Source organism: Micromys minutus (assembly GCF_963924665.1).
Source record: "Micromys minutus genome assembly, chromosome: 12".
NCBI classification, from domain to species: domain Eukaryota; kingdom Metazoa; phylum Chordata; class Mammalia; order Rodentia; family Muridae; genus Micromys; species Micromys minutus.
In genome coordinates this window covers 12345118-12360058 of record NC_137981.1, presented here as the reverse complement: position 1 = coordinate 12360058, position 14941 = coordinate 12345118, and the positions used below count along the sequence as shown (strand labels likewise).

At 43.5% G+C, this 14941-nt stretch overlaps 1 protein-coding gene across 4 annotated transcripts in view; it reads left to right on the top strand.

The window, feature by feature from the left end:
* The first annotated feature begins 3088 nt into the window (after window positions 1-3088).
* Window positions 3089-14941, top strand: part of ZMYM2 (zinc finger MYM-type containing 2) — a 66366-nt gene continuing 54513 nt past the window's right edge. For 2 of the 4 annotated variants that reach the window (XM_080926162.1, XM_080926165.1), the window contains exon 1: window positions 14086-14130. In XM_080926162.1, coding sequence (XP_080782288.1) covers window positions 14129-14130 — 2 coding nt within the window. In that variant the 5' untranslated portion in view covers window positions 14086-14128. Of the gene's footprint in view, window positions 3116-3287; window positions 3374-4227; window positions 4291-14085; window positions 14131-14941 lie in introns of those variants that run through there. The other 2 variants (XM_080926163.1, XM_080926164.1) reach the window with 2 other exon arrangements.

The following is a 14941-nucleotide window of genomic DNA, read 5'->3' as shown; positions in this document are numbered from 1 at the left end:
TTTTAATGTTTAAAGTTATATTAGTGTGTGCATACATATTGGTAATAGGCAAGATTAAGAGTCCAAAGTCATCTGTGATGATTTGTCTATGCTTGGCCCAGGGAGTTTAACTACTTGGAGGTGTGGCCTTGTTGGAGTAGGTGTGTCACTGTAAGCAAGGGCTTTAAGACTCGGGTTGTAGCTTCCTGGAAGTGAGTCTCCTCATAGTAGCTTTCAGATGAGGATGTAGGATTCTCAGCTCTTCTGCCCTATGCCTGTCTGGATGCTGCCATCCTCCCACCTTATGATAATGGACTAAACTTCTGAACCTGTAAGTCAGTCCCAACTAATTACTGTCCTTTATAAGAGTTGCCTTGGTCATGGTGTCTGTTCACAGCAGCAAAACCCTAACTAAAGACATCATCCTCAGCTACAGTGTACGTTCCAGGCCAGCCTGGTATATAGGCTTCATTTGAGCAGTGTTTGGTGGTACATGCTTATCCCAGGTTTTGGGAGGTAGAGGCAGAAAGACGAAGAATTTAAGGTCCTCCTTAGCTACATATTTTTATTCTAGGGCATTCTAGAGTGTAAGAATCCATTTTAACTAGTCAAATAAGCACTGGAATATTTTCCAGGAAAGGTGATGCACACTTGAGATTGAACTCAGGTCACCAGAGAATTGTGAAGAGTAAGACAGCAATAGCAGAGAACTGGCAGCAGAGGAAAGCTGCTCGTATGTAAAGAGCTTGTGGCAAACCAATCAATGCTCACTACATAAAACTACCTCTAACAATACATTCAGTGAGTGGATTTAAGATAGGTCCCTAATACCATTCAACTCCTCCTTCAAGGCTCAGTGATGTATTCAGTAGGAGGACAGATTTTAAGAGCCAAAGGTGAGAATGACTCCAAGGAATACCAGGACTGACCTTTCAGAGAGCCCGATACAGAATTCATAGGACCTGCTAGGATTCAAATTTCAGCACTTTAAGGGGGAAGTGGATGTGGGGTTCCACTCCGTAGTATCTGCTGGTAAACAGAAACCGAAGTTTTTGCAAAGGAGTGTCATAAAGTATATCAATACCCAGGTGCCTAGTTGTATTGGCCAACACAAACCAACTCCATGCTTTTCTTTGTGGACTTTTTTTTTTTTTTTTTTTTTTTTGGTTTTGGTATTATTTGGTTTTCAAGATAGGGTTTCTCTGTGTAGCAGCACTGGCTGTCCTGGAACTCATTCTAAAACAGGGTGGCTTCGAGCTTGGAGATTTGTCTCTGCAAGTGTTGAGAACAAAAGGGTGTGCCACCACTGCCAGGCACATTTTTCTTTTTGGTCTTACCAGTTTCCTATTTTTTTTTCCCTTTCTTTTGAAAGAACAGGAAGTTGGGATAGGAAGGTGAGGAGGAGGGTTCGAGAAACTGGGGGCAGTGAAAACATGATGAAAATATATTGTATGGAAAAAATGTTAAAGAGAATGTGTCCCTAGATGGCATATTCTTTTATACTCTCTGAAAAGCTGGTTCATAGGTGTTGTCTTCTTCAAACGGTAAAGAGCAGTATATGTATGGAATTTAAACGAGGGTGAAAGCATTTTTTTATTGAAAAATGAATGTTTCTATCAGGTTATCCTTTGTAAATGGTATTCACTGCAGTTTACACATTAGTCTGAGACTTTAATCAATAATTCACTTTATTAAAAATTTCATGTTCATTATCATCCTTAAGAGCTTTAAAATGTAACGTCATATGACTCATTAATAGGCGGTACTGTCAATTCGGAAATTCAGAGGTCTAATTTTTAATTAATCCATTTGGCTGGAAAGGAACCAACATCGGTTGTAATCCCGCTAACAACCACCAGGGCGAGGTCCGTTTCTTAGGTTACAGGGAGTCCTGGCAATCTAGTACCAAGTCGGTCAAAGATGTAGTTGTAGACGAGGAACAAAAGACCCTGGTGCCGCCCTCCAGCGGCTCGGCTCCGAGTGCGCCCGGCGGGGCTCCCGTGCGAGGGTCACTGCCCACGGGGCCAGGACTGAAGCGAATGGCAAGCGGTGGCCTAAGGCCCCGTCAGCGTGCAGGACAGGCGCCAGACAGGCCCGGGAGCGCGTGCTCGGCCAGGCACCGACGGCCGAGCCCAGACGGTCTAGGTCCCAGGGCCGCGAGCCCGCTAAGGGAGCCCGAGGCTCCATGTTGCCAGGCGGCAGAGCGTGGGGTCCGCACCGTCGTGTGGCCCCGCCGCAATGTAGGCGCGCACGCCCTTAGCGGCCGAGGGCAAGGCCTAGGGTGGAGCGCGATCCGGGCCAAGTGTCTCGTCCCCACGGGTTCGGTTCTGACGGGTCCCAAGTTCTCCCAACAGATCCCACAAAATGGAGGCCGACGTCTCCTCCCGCCGCAGCCATGGCGGAGGTGGGACAGCCTTCCCACGGGCCAGGGAAGGTGCAAGCGCCTGCACGGCCGCCAGCGCACCAGTCCCTTTGCGGCCGCAGCCGGGCTCGCCCCTCGGTCCGCCGCAGGCACTGCCGGGCTCGCCAGCCTCCGGGGCCTGGACAGGGAGGCCGCCGGGACATGGAGGCCGCGTCTCTCCTCGGGCAGAGTCGCAGAGGGTCGCGGCGACCGTCTGGAGGCCGAGGCCCGGTGTCGGGACCCCAGGCCGGCGAGAAGCCTCGACGAGGACCGGCCGCCCACAGGCCGTAGCGCGCGCCTTGCTGCGGGCAGCGCCACTCGGGCTCCTGACCCCGGCGGACCCCGAGAGTGGGGGCGGGGCGGGGCGGGGCGGGGGCACGGAGGGAGGGAGGGCCTGCCCAGCCCGGGGCTGGCGGGGGTGGGGGGAGCGGCAGGCCTGAGGGCGTGGTCCACGTCTGACGGACAGCCGCTGTGACTATCTCACCGAGGAGAGTCTTGAAAGAAGGCCGACGGGGCCAATAGAATCTGCTGCAGGCATTTCGGACCGCCCTCGCCGGCAGCCAATGAGCGCGCGGAGGGCGGGGCCTCCCGGGGCTCCGCCGCGCCGCCGCCTCCTCTGCCTCCTCCTCACCAGCGCTAAAGCCGGGACTGGACCGAGCGGAGTTGTGCGTGTCGCCGAAGGGGGGTGGGCCGGGGGAGGGGAGGTTCGTTCCGCGGAGCTGCAGCCAGAACCGGGTGAGGCTTCTCCCCGCTGTCTTTCCTGCCGAGGGCCGCGGAGAGTGGGGGTGGCTGGGAGCAGCGCAGCCTCGGGAGGAGGAGGCGGAGGCGGGGGCGACTGGGGAGGCGGAGATGGGTGAGGGCAGTGTCGGGAGCCTCCCACCGAGCCGGGCTTAGCAGCCCGCGGCGGCCGGCGTCGCCGCTGCTGCGTCGGGGCCTGGGGGTGCGCTGGGGGCCGCGCTCATGCCCAGGGCGGCTTCGCGTGCGGCCGGAGGGGTGAGGAATCGCGGGCGCGGCGGGGCGATCTGGGTGAGGCTGGCGGGGGGCGCGGGGGCCTCGGGGTGCGGGCGGCGGCGGCCGGAGGTCGCGGGGTGTTTTCCTTTCTGTGCTGCGGGCGGGCCGGCCGGGGAGGGGCCCTTTGGCCCTCCCGCCTGGGGGCCGCACTCCCAGGCCGCCTGCCCGACTGAGACCCCAAGTTTTCGTTGGCGAGGGGCGCCTTTTGAGTATTGCCGGGTCTTCCGCGCTGGTCTCCTCCCCGGCGCTGTGCTGCGCGGCTCTTGCTCCTCACGTATTGTTTGGCTGGGTCTCTAATGGCGGACGGGGAGGCAGCGCTGCCGGTCTCGGACTGCAGGGGGGGCAAGCCTCGGGCCCAGGGCAACTCCTTGGGGGCAAATATGGGCAATATTAGCCCATCGTTGACATAAACTATTTCTTACCTGTACATCGGTGCTGAGTTTCACTGGAATGACGGTGGTGGTAAGATTTACCAGGGAGTGCAAGTCCCTTGCTGGCGTCGGGGCAATGTTTGCCCTTCCCCCTCCCTACCCCGTAGCAGGCTTGATGTCCTCAGGTCCCTTTCCCTGCAGATTGTGGCTTTCACATAGGTTTTCGCCACAATTCACTCCACTTGGGTAGGAGTGGGCCCTTTTGGGTGGGCTTTGGGGTAATAATAGAAGGGCCGAACCTCCTTGACCTCTTAGTCCCTTCTCTGCCTCCTTCTGGTGAAATAGGCTTGGTGCTTCTACCAGATTGGGTGTTCATCATTTCTCTCTCTCCCTCTCCTCTTTTTTTCTCCCTCTCCTCTTTTCTCTCCCTCCCCTCTTTTCTCTTCCTCTCCTCTTTTATCCCAGGACCAGAAATTTCGCTCAACAATATCTGGTGCATCTTTGGCAGAAAGTGAGGAAAACACCATTGTGAGTCCTTTGCTAGACTTTGTTGCTTATTACAGAGGACATCGTCGGTTATAGGGGTTCAGCTGTGGGACTTGAGTCTCCTGGTTGTTCATAAGGGTAGGAACCTTCTCTTGTGTGGCATCTGCTGGGGAGAAGCTATAGAGTGATGCCTGGTGAGGCAACTGGGAGTGGGCGCTGCTGTTTCCACCGCTGCAGACATCGCTTTTGCTACTGCAATACCAACCTCAGCAACCAGACGACGGGCTTCTGCAGCTGCTCACGTTACCGGGGGAGGAGGGGTGTTGTGAAGGAGGGCATATTTCTGGTGCCCTCTAGAGTTACAGAGTGGGAATTGATGTTATTTGGTTTGAAGTACAGGCAACCATTTTTGACATTTTTCGTGTCATAATGGTTAATGGACCTCAGATTGGACAACTAGGGAGAGCTGCTTAACTTTTAATGTCTGATCTGAATGACAGAATTTGACCATTAAGTTGGATGCGTTTCTTGGTCTTTTCATGTCTTTGGTTAAGAAAGGACACAATATCTGTTCTTTTCATCTGTTGTTTCATCTCCCCAAGTAGATGCTGTTCAGACCTGTGCAGTCCTCTACTTAGTCTTTCATCTTTGGTGTTGACCAGTCTTCGTTAAAGTCACACTTTTTATAAAGTTCTAAAAGTTTATATAGTGTGTGAGTGCAAGATGTGTTTGTGTACTTAACCAACTGTGCTACATTTCTCGTCCCAAATATTACTCTTGAGCCCAGTATGGTTCCTTTTGTTATTTGTACATTTTTAAAGTAATAGATGCTTATGGTTCTTTGGGTATATTTTTAATGTGTATGGTTGTTTTACCTGCCTGAATGTATGTGTGACATACACGTACTTGGTGGCCAAGGATGTCAGAAAAGGGGACTGGATGTGTGCCACTATGTGTTTATTGAAAACTGAACCTCATAAGAACAAGTGCTTTTTAATTGCTGAGCCATCTCTTCAACCCAATGTTAAATGTTTTAAACTTGTATTAAATAATTTAATCCACAGGAGCACTTGGTAGTACAGCTGATATTTTCCCTTCTGAATACTGGGTTTTTTTTTTTTTTTTTTTTTTTTTTAAATAAAGATTTATTATATGTATATGAGTATCCTGTTGCTGACACACCAGAAGAGGGCATCAGATCTCATTACAGATGATTGTGAATCACCATGTGGTTGCTGGGAATTGAACTCAGGACCTCTAGAAGAGCAGACCTCTTAACCTCTGAGCCATCTCTCCAGCCCCCAGCCCCCCCCCCCATACTGTTTTTATTCTAAACTTGCAGAGGAGGAAATAGGTATAGAAAGATACTGCTCTTCCAGAGGTCCTGAGTTCAATTCCTAGTAATCACATGGTTGCTGGGCTATTCTTTTTGCCTTTTTTTTTTTTTTTTTTTTTTTTTAGTTGGTGGGGTTATAGGCATGTGCCACCATGAACTGCTTTATTTAGATTTTTACTACCTTATTTCAAACCTTGTAGAGGCTGTTTGTATCAGTATATTTTTTCTTTTGCAGTATATGTTCAGATTAGTCTGCAAATTTGAAGGAACTTTATTATTGTTTGAGATGATGTTTTACCATATAGTTCTGGAACTCACTTTGTAGACCAAGCTAGCCCCAAACTCAGATACACTTGCCTCAGCCTTCCAAGTGCTGGGATTGCAGGTGTCCACTTCCATTCTTAACTGGAATATCAACCTATAAAGAGTATGAAGTCCTATTAGGAATTAAGTCATTCAGATAGTACATTTCAGAACCTTTCATGTGGATGTTGTTTATATTGTCATGAATGATTAACTTCCCTCCTCCCCCTTTTCTTATATTTTTGATTTTGAGTCTAGCCTTTAAAGGCTGAGCCATCTCTCCAGCCTTCTTCTCTGTTTTGTAGTTGTGGTTTTTGTATGTTTGTACTTTGAGACAGTATTGAGGTAGAGGGGTGTGTGTGTGTGTGTGTGTGTGTGAGTGTGAGTGTGTGTGTGTGTGTTTAAGTAAATCTTAATGTTGTTCAGGCAGGCCTAGACTTTGCAGCAGTTCTCCTGACTCAGTCTTAGTGCTAGGCTTATAGATACGTGTCACTGGACATGGCCTGACTGTCATTTCCTTGTTAGTCACTTTGGTGGTCCACAGAAGCTGACATTACATTTCCAGCTTGCATGGATACGAGTTTGAGTTTGTCAGACCATAGATTTGTATAATTGGATTTATTTTGTAGTTGTTTGTTCTTTTTTGCTTATTTGAGGTACAGGAGTATACAAACAATGCTATTGTGACAAAATGAATCTTTGGCTCTTATGCTCTGATATTACTGTGATAGAAAATATGACATACTATAACTTGGTTGTCAAAAATGTGGTATAGCTTTAATTTATCTCTTTATGCTTTGATATCTGTCCTCATCTCACTGATACCATTGACACATAGTTTACTGTCATAAGTGGCACTTACTGTAAGAAGTCTTAAGAATATTCACTTCTGTGTGTCTTTAGGGACTGTAAGGAAAGTTCAAACTAATCATTTTTTTTTTTTGAAGATTTATTTATTCTATATAAGTACACTGCAGCTGTCTTCAGACACCAGAAAAGGGCATCAGATCCCATTACAGATGGATGTGAGCCACCACCATGTGGTTGCTGGGATTTGAACTCAGGACCTCTGGAAGAGCAGCCAGTGCTCTCAACCACTGAGCTAGCTATCCAGCCAAACTAATCATTTCTTATCCTGCTGGGATTATATGTGTGATCCACTACAGTGGTATCTTGATACCTTGAGAGAGAGACAGACAGACTGTCATTTTGGAACACTTCTCATTAGGAACTAGATTACTTGGACTCCATGCTTGTAAGTTTTTATTTGAATTTTACTTGATTGATTTTTTTTTTCTATTACTAACATTATAGAACACCTATTTTAGATTTGAACATACTCAAATCCAAAAGCTGTGTAGATCAGATTCTAATACATGTAACTCATAAAGTTGCTAGTGAAAAAGCTTGTTGTTGGGTAAATGAGTAAATTTGAAGTATGAGGTTCAGAGCTACAGTTACAGTGCATTAAAAAAATAAAATCTAGACCATTTGTAGTACATGGTTGGGTATTTTAGTTTTGAAATAATTGACATTTTAAGTTTTTTTTTTTAACATAGAAATAACAAGAGCATCTTCATTTTAGCAGTTCATCTTAAAGGGTGATTATAACACACCTTTTATTTTGTTTAAAACCATATCAGTGTAGGGACTGGACAGGTGGCTCAGTGATTAAGAGCACTGACCATTTTTCAAGAGGATCTGGGTTCAATTCCCAGCACCCACATGATAGCTCACAACTATCTGTAACTCCTCTTCTAGAGGATCTGGCATACTCACACAGACATATATGCCATAAAAACACTAATGCACACAAAAATAAATCGTTTAAAAAAGCATATTAGGTTAAAAATTAGTTAAAATACTTAGCAATATTTTTAAAACTGCAGAATAAAATTTTTGTTTACAATAAAAAAATCCATCTTAGCATTAGAAAATTGATTAGGTACCATAAATACTTGATCATCTGGTATGATTTATGGTTTATTTGTTATTTTATTTTATTATTTTTTCAGACACATTGTTTTAACTTCTCTTGCTGTGATAAAATACAGATCAAAAAACAACTTAGAGGAGGAAAGGGTTTATTTGTTTTACACTTCTAGGTCACAGTTTATCATTAAGGGAAGTTAGGGCAGGAACTCAAACAGGAACCAAGAAGGAATGTTGCCTGCTGGATTATTTTTCTCCTCTTCCCCCTCTTTTCCTCTCTCTTGCTCTTTTTTTTTTTTGATAGAATTTCAGTATATAACTTTCCTGGCTTGGAACTTCTTATGTAGACCATGTTGCACTCAAACTCATAGAGGTCTGCCTGCTTCTGCTTTTGGTTCAGAGTGCTATTAAAGGCTATGCACTTGCCCTATTCAGCTAGTTTTATACAGCCTAGGACTCCCTGCTCAGAGATGGTGTTGCCTAGAGTCGGCTGGGCCCTCCCACATCAAACATAAGTCAAGACAGTTCCTTACAGACATGGCACAGCACAATCTGATCTGGGCAGCTCTTCATTTGATACTTAGATGACTCCAGGCTGTGTCACATGGACAACTGAAACTAACTAGGCTACTCCATTCTTTGTCCTCTTGACACACAAACCTATCACTCTTCCCTTGCTTCTAAGATCTCGTTAATATAAAATGTAGTCCAACTTTCAAAGTCACAGACTTTAAAAATTTCCAATACTTGAAAAGTTAATCTCTTAAAAAAAAAGTCCAAAGTCTCTTAACTGTGGACTCTATAAAATTAAAATCCAGTAATATTCATTCTTAGTGGGAAGAATTAGGCATGTTTATACTCGGATCAAAACAAACCCAAAATCCACAAACCCAAATTCTGAAGCTCAGTGTTTGGCATCTAAGACTCAATCACCTGGGCTCCAAAGGGCTTGACAGCTTACCTCTTTATCATCCATAGCACAAATAGCTTGTTTTTTAGGGTCAGGCCAGCTCAGGTTTGCACTTGCTGTTCTCCACTGCAACTGTGACTGCACTTTCACTGATAGCTTCTCCTGGCCTCTTTTATTGACTAACTCTGCCATATAGTGCCAGGCCTCAGCCACTTTCCATGAACCTCTCAATCCTGCAACTTTTATGCCTTCAGAACCAGTACAAGGTGGTGTGATTTTTTTTATTTACATTTTTAATAGGATATTCTCTGCATTTACATTTCAGATGTTATCTATTTCCCTCAGTCCCATTCCCCTTCCCTCCATGAAGGTGCTCCCTCTTTCAACCACCCTCTGCCACCTCAGCACATTGGGATTCCCATACACTGGGAAAATGAGCCTTCACTGGAACTAAGGCCTCTCCTCCTATTGATGCCAGAAAATGCTATCCTCTGCTGCATATATGCACCTGGGGCCATAGGTCTCTTCATGTAAACTCACTGGTTGGTGTTTTAGTCCTGGGAACTGTGGTGGTTAGTTGATAATTTTGTTCTTCTCAAGGAGTTGCAGACCCTTTAAGTTCCTTGGTGTCCTGTTGAGTCCACACCCCAGATTCCTCTGTATGCTGACACTGGAGAAATAGCTGCCTTGAAGATTTCACCTTAGTGATATTGACCTCTTACTCATTATTAATGATTATTCAGTCCTAGCTGATCAGGGACCAAAGAATGATAACTCAAAATACAGCACACAAACAATTCTGTTAAGAGTCTTTGCTTTCCTCTGAAACTTCAGACAAGCCAAGTGTCAGTATTTTTATCTTCCAAGCTTCTTTTATAGCCTACTTATTAAGTATTGGTTTGAAATGGCTTTCCAACAATGTTTTCCAAATTTGAAAAGTCTCCATAATTCTCTAAGTAGTCTAAAAGCATAAATAGCTTTATGGTCAGGTTCATTGTAGCTACAGCCTCACTCCTAATACCAGATTCAGTTCCATTTTGCCTTTTTGTTGTTGTTGCTGTGTTAAAACTCTTACCAAGAGCAATTTTGAAGAAGAAAGGATTCCTTTGGCTTAAAATTTTAAGGATATATCTCATCTTTGAGGGAAGTTGGGGCACTGGAAGCAGAAACCACGGAGAAACACTCTTCCTTTGCTCAATCTCTGGCTTGCTCAAATGCTCATGTTTCTCTAGCTTTTTTTTCTTTTTTGTTTTTTCAAGACAGGGTTTCTGTGTGTAGCTTTGACTGTCACTGAATTCACAATGCCTTGAACTTACAGAGATTTACCTGCCTCTGCCTCTAGAGTGCTAGGATTAAAGGGGTGCACCACCACTGTCCAGCCATTTAGTTTTCTTACACAGCCCAGGCTCAACTGACCCAGAGATGATGTGCTGCTGCCTTTCTTAGGCTGGGCCCTTTCATCACATTCATCAGTCAGGACAAGACATAGCATGGACCAAATTGATTTGAACAGTTACTCAGCTGTGACTCTGCCTTAGATTACTTTAGACTGTGTCACATTGGTAGCTGAGACTGACTAGGATACAGGGTATCATTATGTCCATATTGGCCTCAGCCTTTCTTCTAAGTACTGGGATTGCAGCAGTTTGTTAGCTTGCCTGACTAGGATTTTTCTATTTTAAGTTCCTAACAGTCCATTAAAAATTAGAAAAAATAACTTCTACTTTTGGCTAAGAATAAACCTTTCTTTGTGGCTATAATTGTGTGTGTGTTATATGGATGTACATGCACATTTGGTTGTGTGTGTGTGTGTGTGTGTGTGTGTGTGTGTGTGTGTGTAGGTCAAAGGTTGATGTTGGGTGTCTTCCCAAATGTTTTTTTATCATAGTTTTTGAGGCAGTTTTCTTTTCACTGTTTTTTTTTGGTAGGTGGTGGTTGCTTAAAATTTAGTGTTAGGTCTTTATAAGAGGTATTAGCTGGATGTGGTGGTGTCACCTTTAATCCAGTACTCGGAGGCAGAGGCAGGTGGTGGGGTCTGTGAATTCAATGCCAGCTTTCCATATGTGAGTTTCAGGCTAGCCGAGGATATGTAGTGTTAAAATAAAAAAGTTAAAACCAAAAAGGCAGTATCATGGGGTGGAGAGATGACATAGTGGTTAAGTACTCTTCCTGCTCTTTCAGAGGACCATACATTGTGTAATATAAAAGTATTAATTAAGCCTTTTTATCTTTGTCCGTATAAGAAGATAGGTGTTCTTTAGAATCTATCTAAATTTGTATTTACTCAATACAAGTAGTTCTTTTATTCTTCTTGGTAGCTTTTAAAAGAAGTTTTAAAAATTACTGTTTTATTATTTTGTGTGTATGGGTATTTTGTCTGCATATTTGTATACTTTGTTTATGTCTGGTGTCCATGGAGGCCTGAAGAGGGTGTCTGATTTTCTGGGGCTAGAGAGTTACAGATGTGTATGTTACCCTTGTGGGTGCTGGTAATAGAATCTAGATCCTGTGGAAGAGCAGCCCAGTTTTCATAACTGCTGGGCCCTTGGTGCTTATTTTCAACTGTTTATGTAAAGCACTTTTTTTTTTTTTTGTAAAGCACTTTTTGTCCCTATTTTCTGACATGTTGTTCCTGAATCATTTGTGAGTTTCAATAATATCTTTGCTAAGGAGATTTTTCTGTTGGCTGGCAGTCCGGACGGTTTTAGAATATTGGTAGGGCAAGGGACTGGTAATTGGAAAGACTAGGGTATAAGAGGGTTGGGATTTTTCAGTTCCAAACTGAGGAAGGGAGAGAGTAACAGTTAACTTTATCATCATGTTCACAAGCTTCTGTAAAAAACTAAAAGGAAGCTTTTGGGTAGATGAACTTTTCGAGAGCCCTGGAGGATGGCACCCTAGAAGGAACATGGGGTTCTTTTGCTCTTTTTGTTTTCCAGATCTCCTCTATAGTCTTTAAAATATTATTTATACAAAGTAAACTGTAAAGTGTAAATCCCAAATTGAGTTTTATGGATAGTTTTAGTAAAGTTTGGACCTAACTAGAAGATCTTGAGGACTCCTAGTAGAGTTGATAATGAGAAATGTGGTAAAACAACCTTTGGCTTGCAATTTGAAATGGAAGATACGTGAGTCCTCAACCTGTGGATCTGATGTCTCTAGATAGATGGCATCAGGATCGAGTGAGTCAGAAGGGATCTTGCTGGTGTTAGGGGAAGCCCTCCCCTCCTCTACATTTGATTACAGGTTTTTTGTACTGATTTTTCAGTAGGAATATTAGAGAAATTTTAATGTATTGTTTTTTTTTCCCCCTAAGTGGTCATTCTGTTTCCCTATATAGTTAGTTTTCTTTCATTTTTCCTTTAAAAATTTGTGACATTTAAAAAATAATTATTAAAAAATTTTAAGTATTTTTATTTTATGTTTTGCTTACATGTATGTATGTGTGCCGTGTGTGCTTATATACATACATATATATATACATACATACATACATAAACATACACACAATGCATGTGCACACCTATCATAATACAATTTTTAAAAAGTCACTGAAGATTCTTCATACCTTGATCTTTTTTTTTCCTCTCAAGACTGGGTTTCTCTATATAGCCCTGATGGTCCTAGAACTTGCTTTGTATACCAGTCTGGCTTTGAACTCAGGAATCCTCTTGTCTCTGCCTCCAAGAGTACTGAAGCTTCTTACCTTGTGGCTTCTGCTGCCTAAGGGTTAATTATAGGTGTGAGATACCACATACCAGGTTAATGCAGGGATTAGATTCAGGGTTTTATCTATACTATGTCAGGACCTTACCAACTGAGCTATATATCTTTTTTTCCTTTGGTAAAAAAAATTTTAATAGCTACATTATTTTACATTTCCAACAGAGCTAAGGAGATTTGATTTTTTCATTCTTTTCAGTAATTAAAAAAGTTACATATATTTTAATATGTGGTAAATATTACAGAATATTTTGAAAGATATACTCTGAGTAGAATAGAAAGCTTGTATTTTTACTTAATGGTAGTTTTTCAAAGAAATGACAACTGACTTGTAATGGATATGACTCTCTCCTTCTAACTTGTGTTTTTCAGGGACTAATTTTAGGTGGTCAGGCTTGTCACCAAGCACTAGCAAGTGCCATCTTGCTGGTCCCTGTGGATAGTTTTTTGAGACATCACAATGTAGTTCAGGCTGGCCTGAAGTTCTCACTTAGTCTCCAGAGCTCTGAGACTACAGATAGGCCGCCAGCAAGTTGAGATTTCTTGGTTTCATATACATTTGCCTAATGACTGATAATGGACCATCTTTTGATTTGGTTATGGGTCATTTGTGTGTCTTCTGGCAAAGTGTTTTATTTAAGTATTGTCACGCGCCCACGCTTCCCGCCGCTAGGAACAGGCGTGCAACAAACAGATTCTTCTGCGGATAACCTTTATTGAACAGCACTTTGAGCAGGGGGCTTCTTGAGCAGGAAACTTCTCTCTGGGCTGGGGACTCCCTACCGAGTTCTACTGTCTAGGTGACCTCTCACGCGCAGTCCCCCACCCAGTCTCTGTCCACGCGGGATCTCCCACAATCTCTCTTATCGGGTCCCTCTCCACGTGGTGCCTCTCCGCCATCCCTCCACGTGGGGTCTCCCGCAATCTCTCCACTGTCTTCCTCTCCTCCTCACGTGGGGGAGAAATGCACTGCTATATATATCTAGGAGACTCGTGTTGCTACCTGATTGGTGCATCCTCCTGTAGCTCAATCACGTGCCCCAAGAGTGGGCTGTGACTTATGTGGTGCATGCGCATTAAGTCTCTTGGCTGGGCAACAGCTCTGTTTGCTGAGTTCTCGGCGGGAAGCCGGCGCCATGTTTGGGTGCGGCACAAACGGCTCCCTACATCTATACTGTTTATTAAAAAAAATTGTGTTGGGCATTGTTCCACTCATTTACCTTCCTACACCTATTTACCTACCTTTCCTTGTTGATTTTTGATTTGGAGGTATTTTCTCTGCATTGTCTTCATTTCCTTGTTAATATTCTTTGCACAAATATTGTGAATCTTGAACAGTTTAGTATTTTTTTTCTTACCTGTTTGGTGTCATCTAGAATGACAAATCCAGTGGGATGAAAATTTTTCAAGTTTTTTAGTTACTTCTATTTAGTTCTTGCTTCTTTTGAGATTTATTTATATATTGCATATGGTATAAATGAAGGACCAGTTTTTTGAGTTTTTTTTCCCTTTTCAGATCATCTTTCTGTTTTTTGTTTCCATATATGAAAAAAAAGCACAGGACTGGCTGTAAAAGTAACTTTTATTCTCTTGCAGTAATTGTCTTCTTGGAAGCAACTGCCTCTGTCTGCTAACCTGGGTCTAGTCTTGGAAGCTTCTAGCCTCTGTATGATCTAATGTAGGTATAGAATGTTTTCAGCTTCTGAGAATTTCTGTGGAATAAGCTCACCCTTTCTAACTTTCTGAACTCTGGCTTGCTGGTTCAACTCAGCTGTTTGGGCATAACTCTTTTCTAAGCCAATTGACTCAATCTAGCTTCTCTTTCTTGGCTTTTCCTGAATTTCTCTGCTTGGCTTCATACTAACTTTGTTAATATGTTCTAATCTTCTGGCTTCTCATTCTGTCTTCACGTCCTAGCTTGTTCTCTGTTGATGCACTCTGTCTCTGTACAACTGTCCTCCCTCTGCACTGCTCTTAAAGGAGCTTCCCTTTCCTCTCTCTGTTCAAGAGAGTTGGGAAGATCCCAGTCTACCAAATGTTTCTCTGATTTGTAACTTTATCTACCACTCAAGTAGAAATCACTTTGAAATATGATTGCTTTCTTCTACAAACTAACTTTACTTTCATTGTTTGGGATTGAAACTGTGTACTTAATGGCAGGTCTGTATTCAAGCCAGAGAATTTTAAGGTGTGTGCTAAGGCTGAGCCACACCACAACCAGAAACAGGTTTTTCCAGTAAACAACACAGTCTTGAGGTGCACAGTGTGATCAAAAATCCTATAACCATTAGCTATAATGATTTACTCTAGTTCATCCATTTTCCTATGCTGGAATATTCTTTGCATATCATATTCATATTCTTTATTCATTTACCTATTCACTTCTCTGTTAAGTACTTTTGGATCTGTCTTTTTTTCAAAAAGAATACGCAGACATGCGTGCAATCTGTCTTTTCTTCAAAAAGAATATGCAGACATGCGTGCGATCT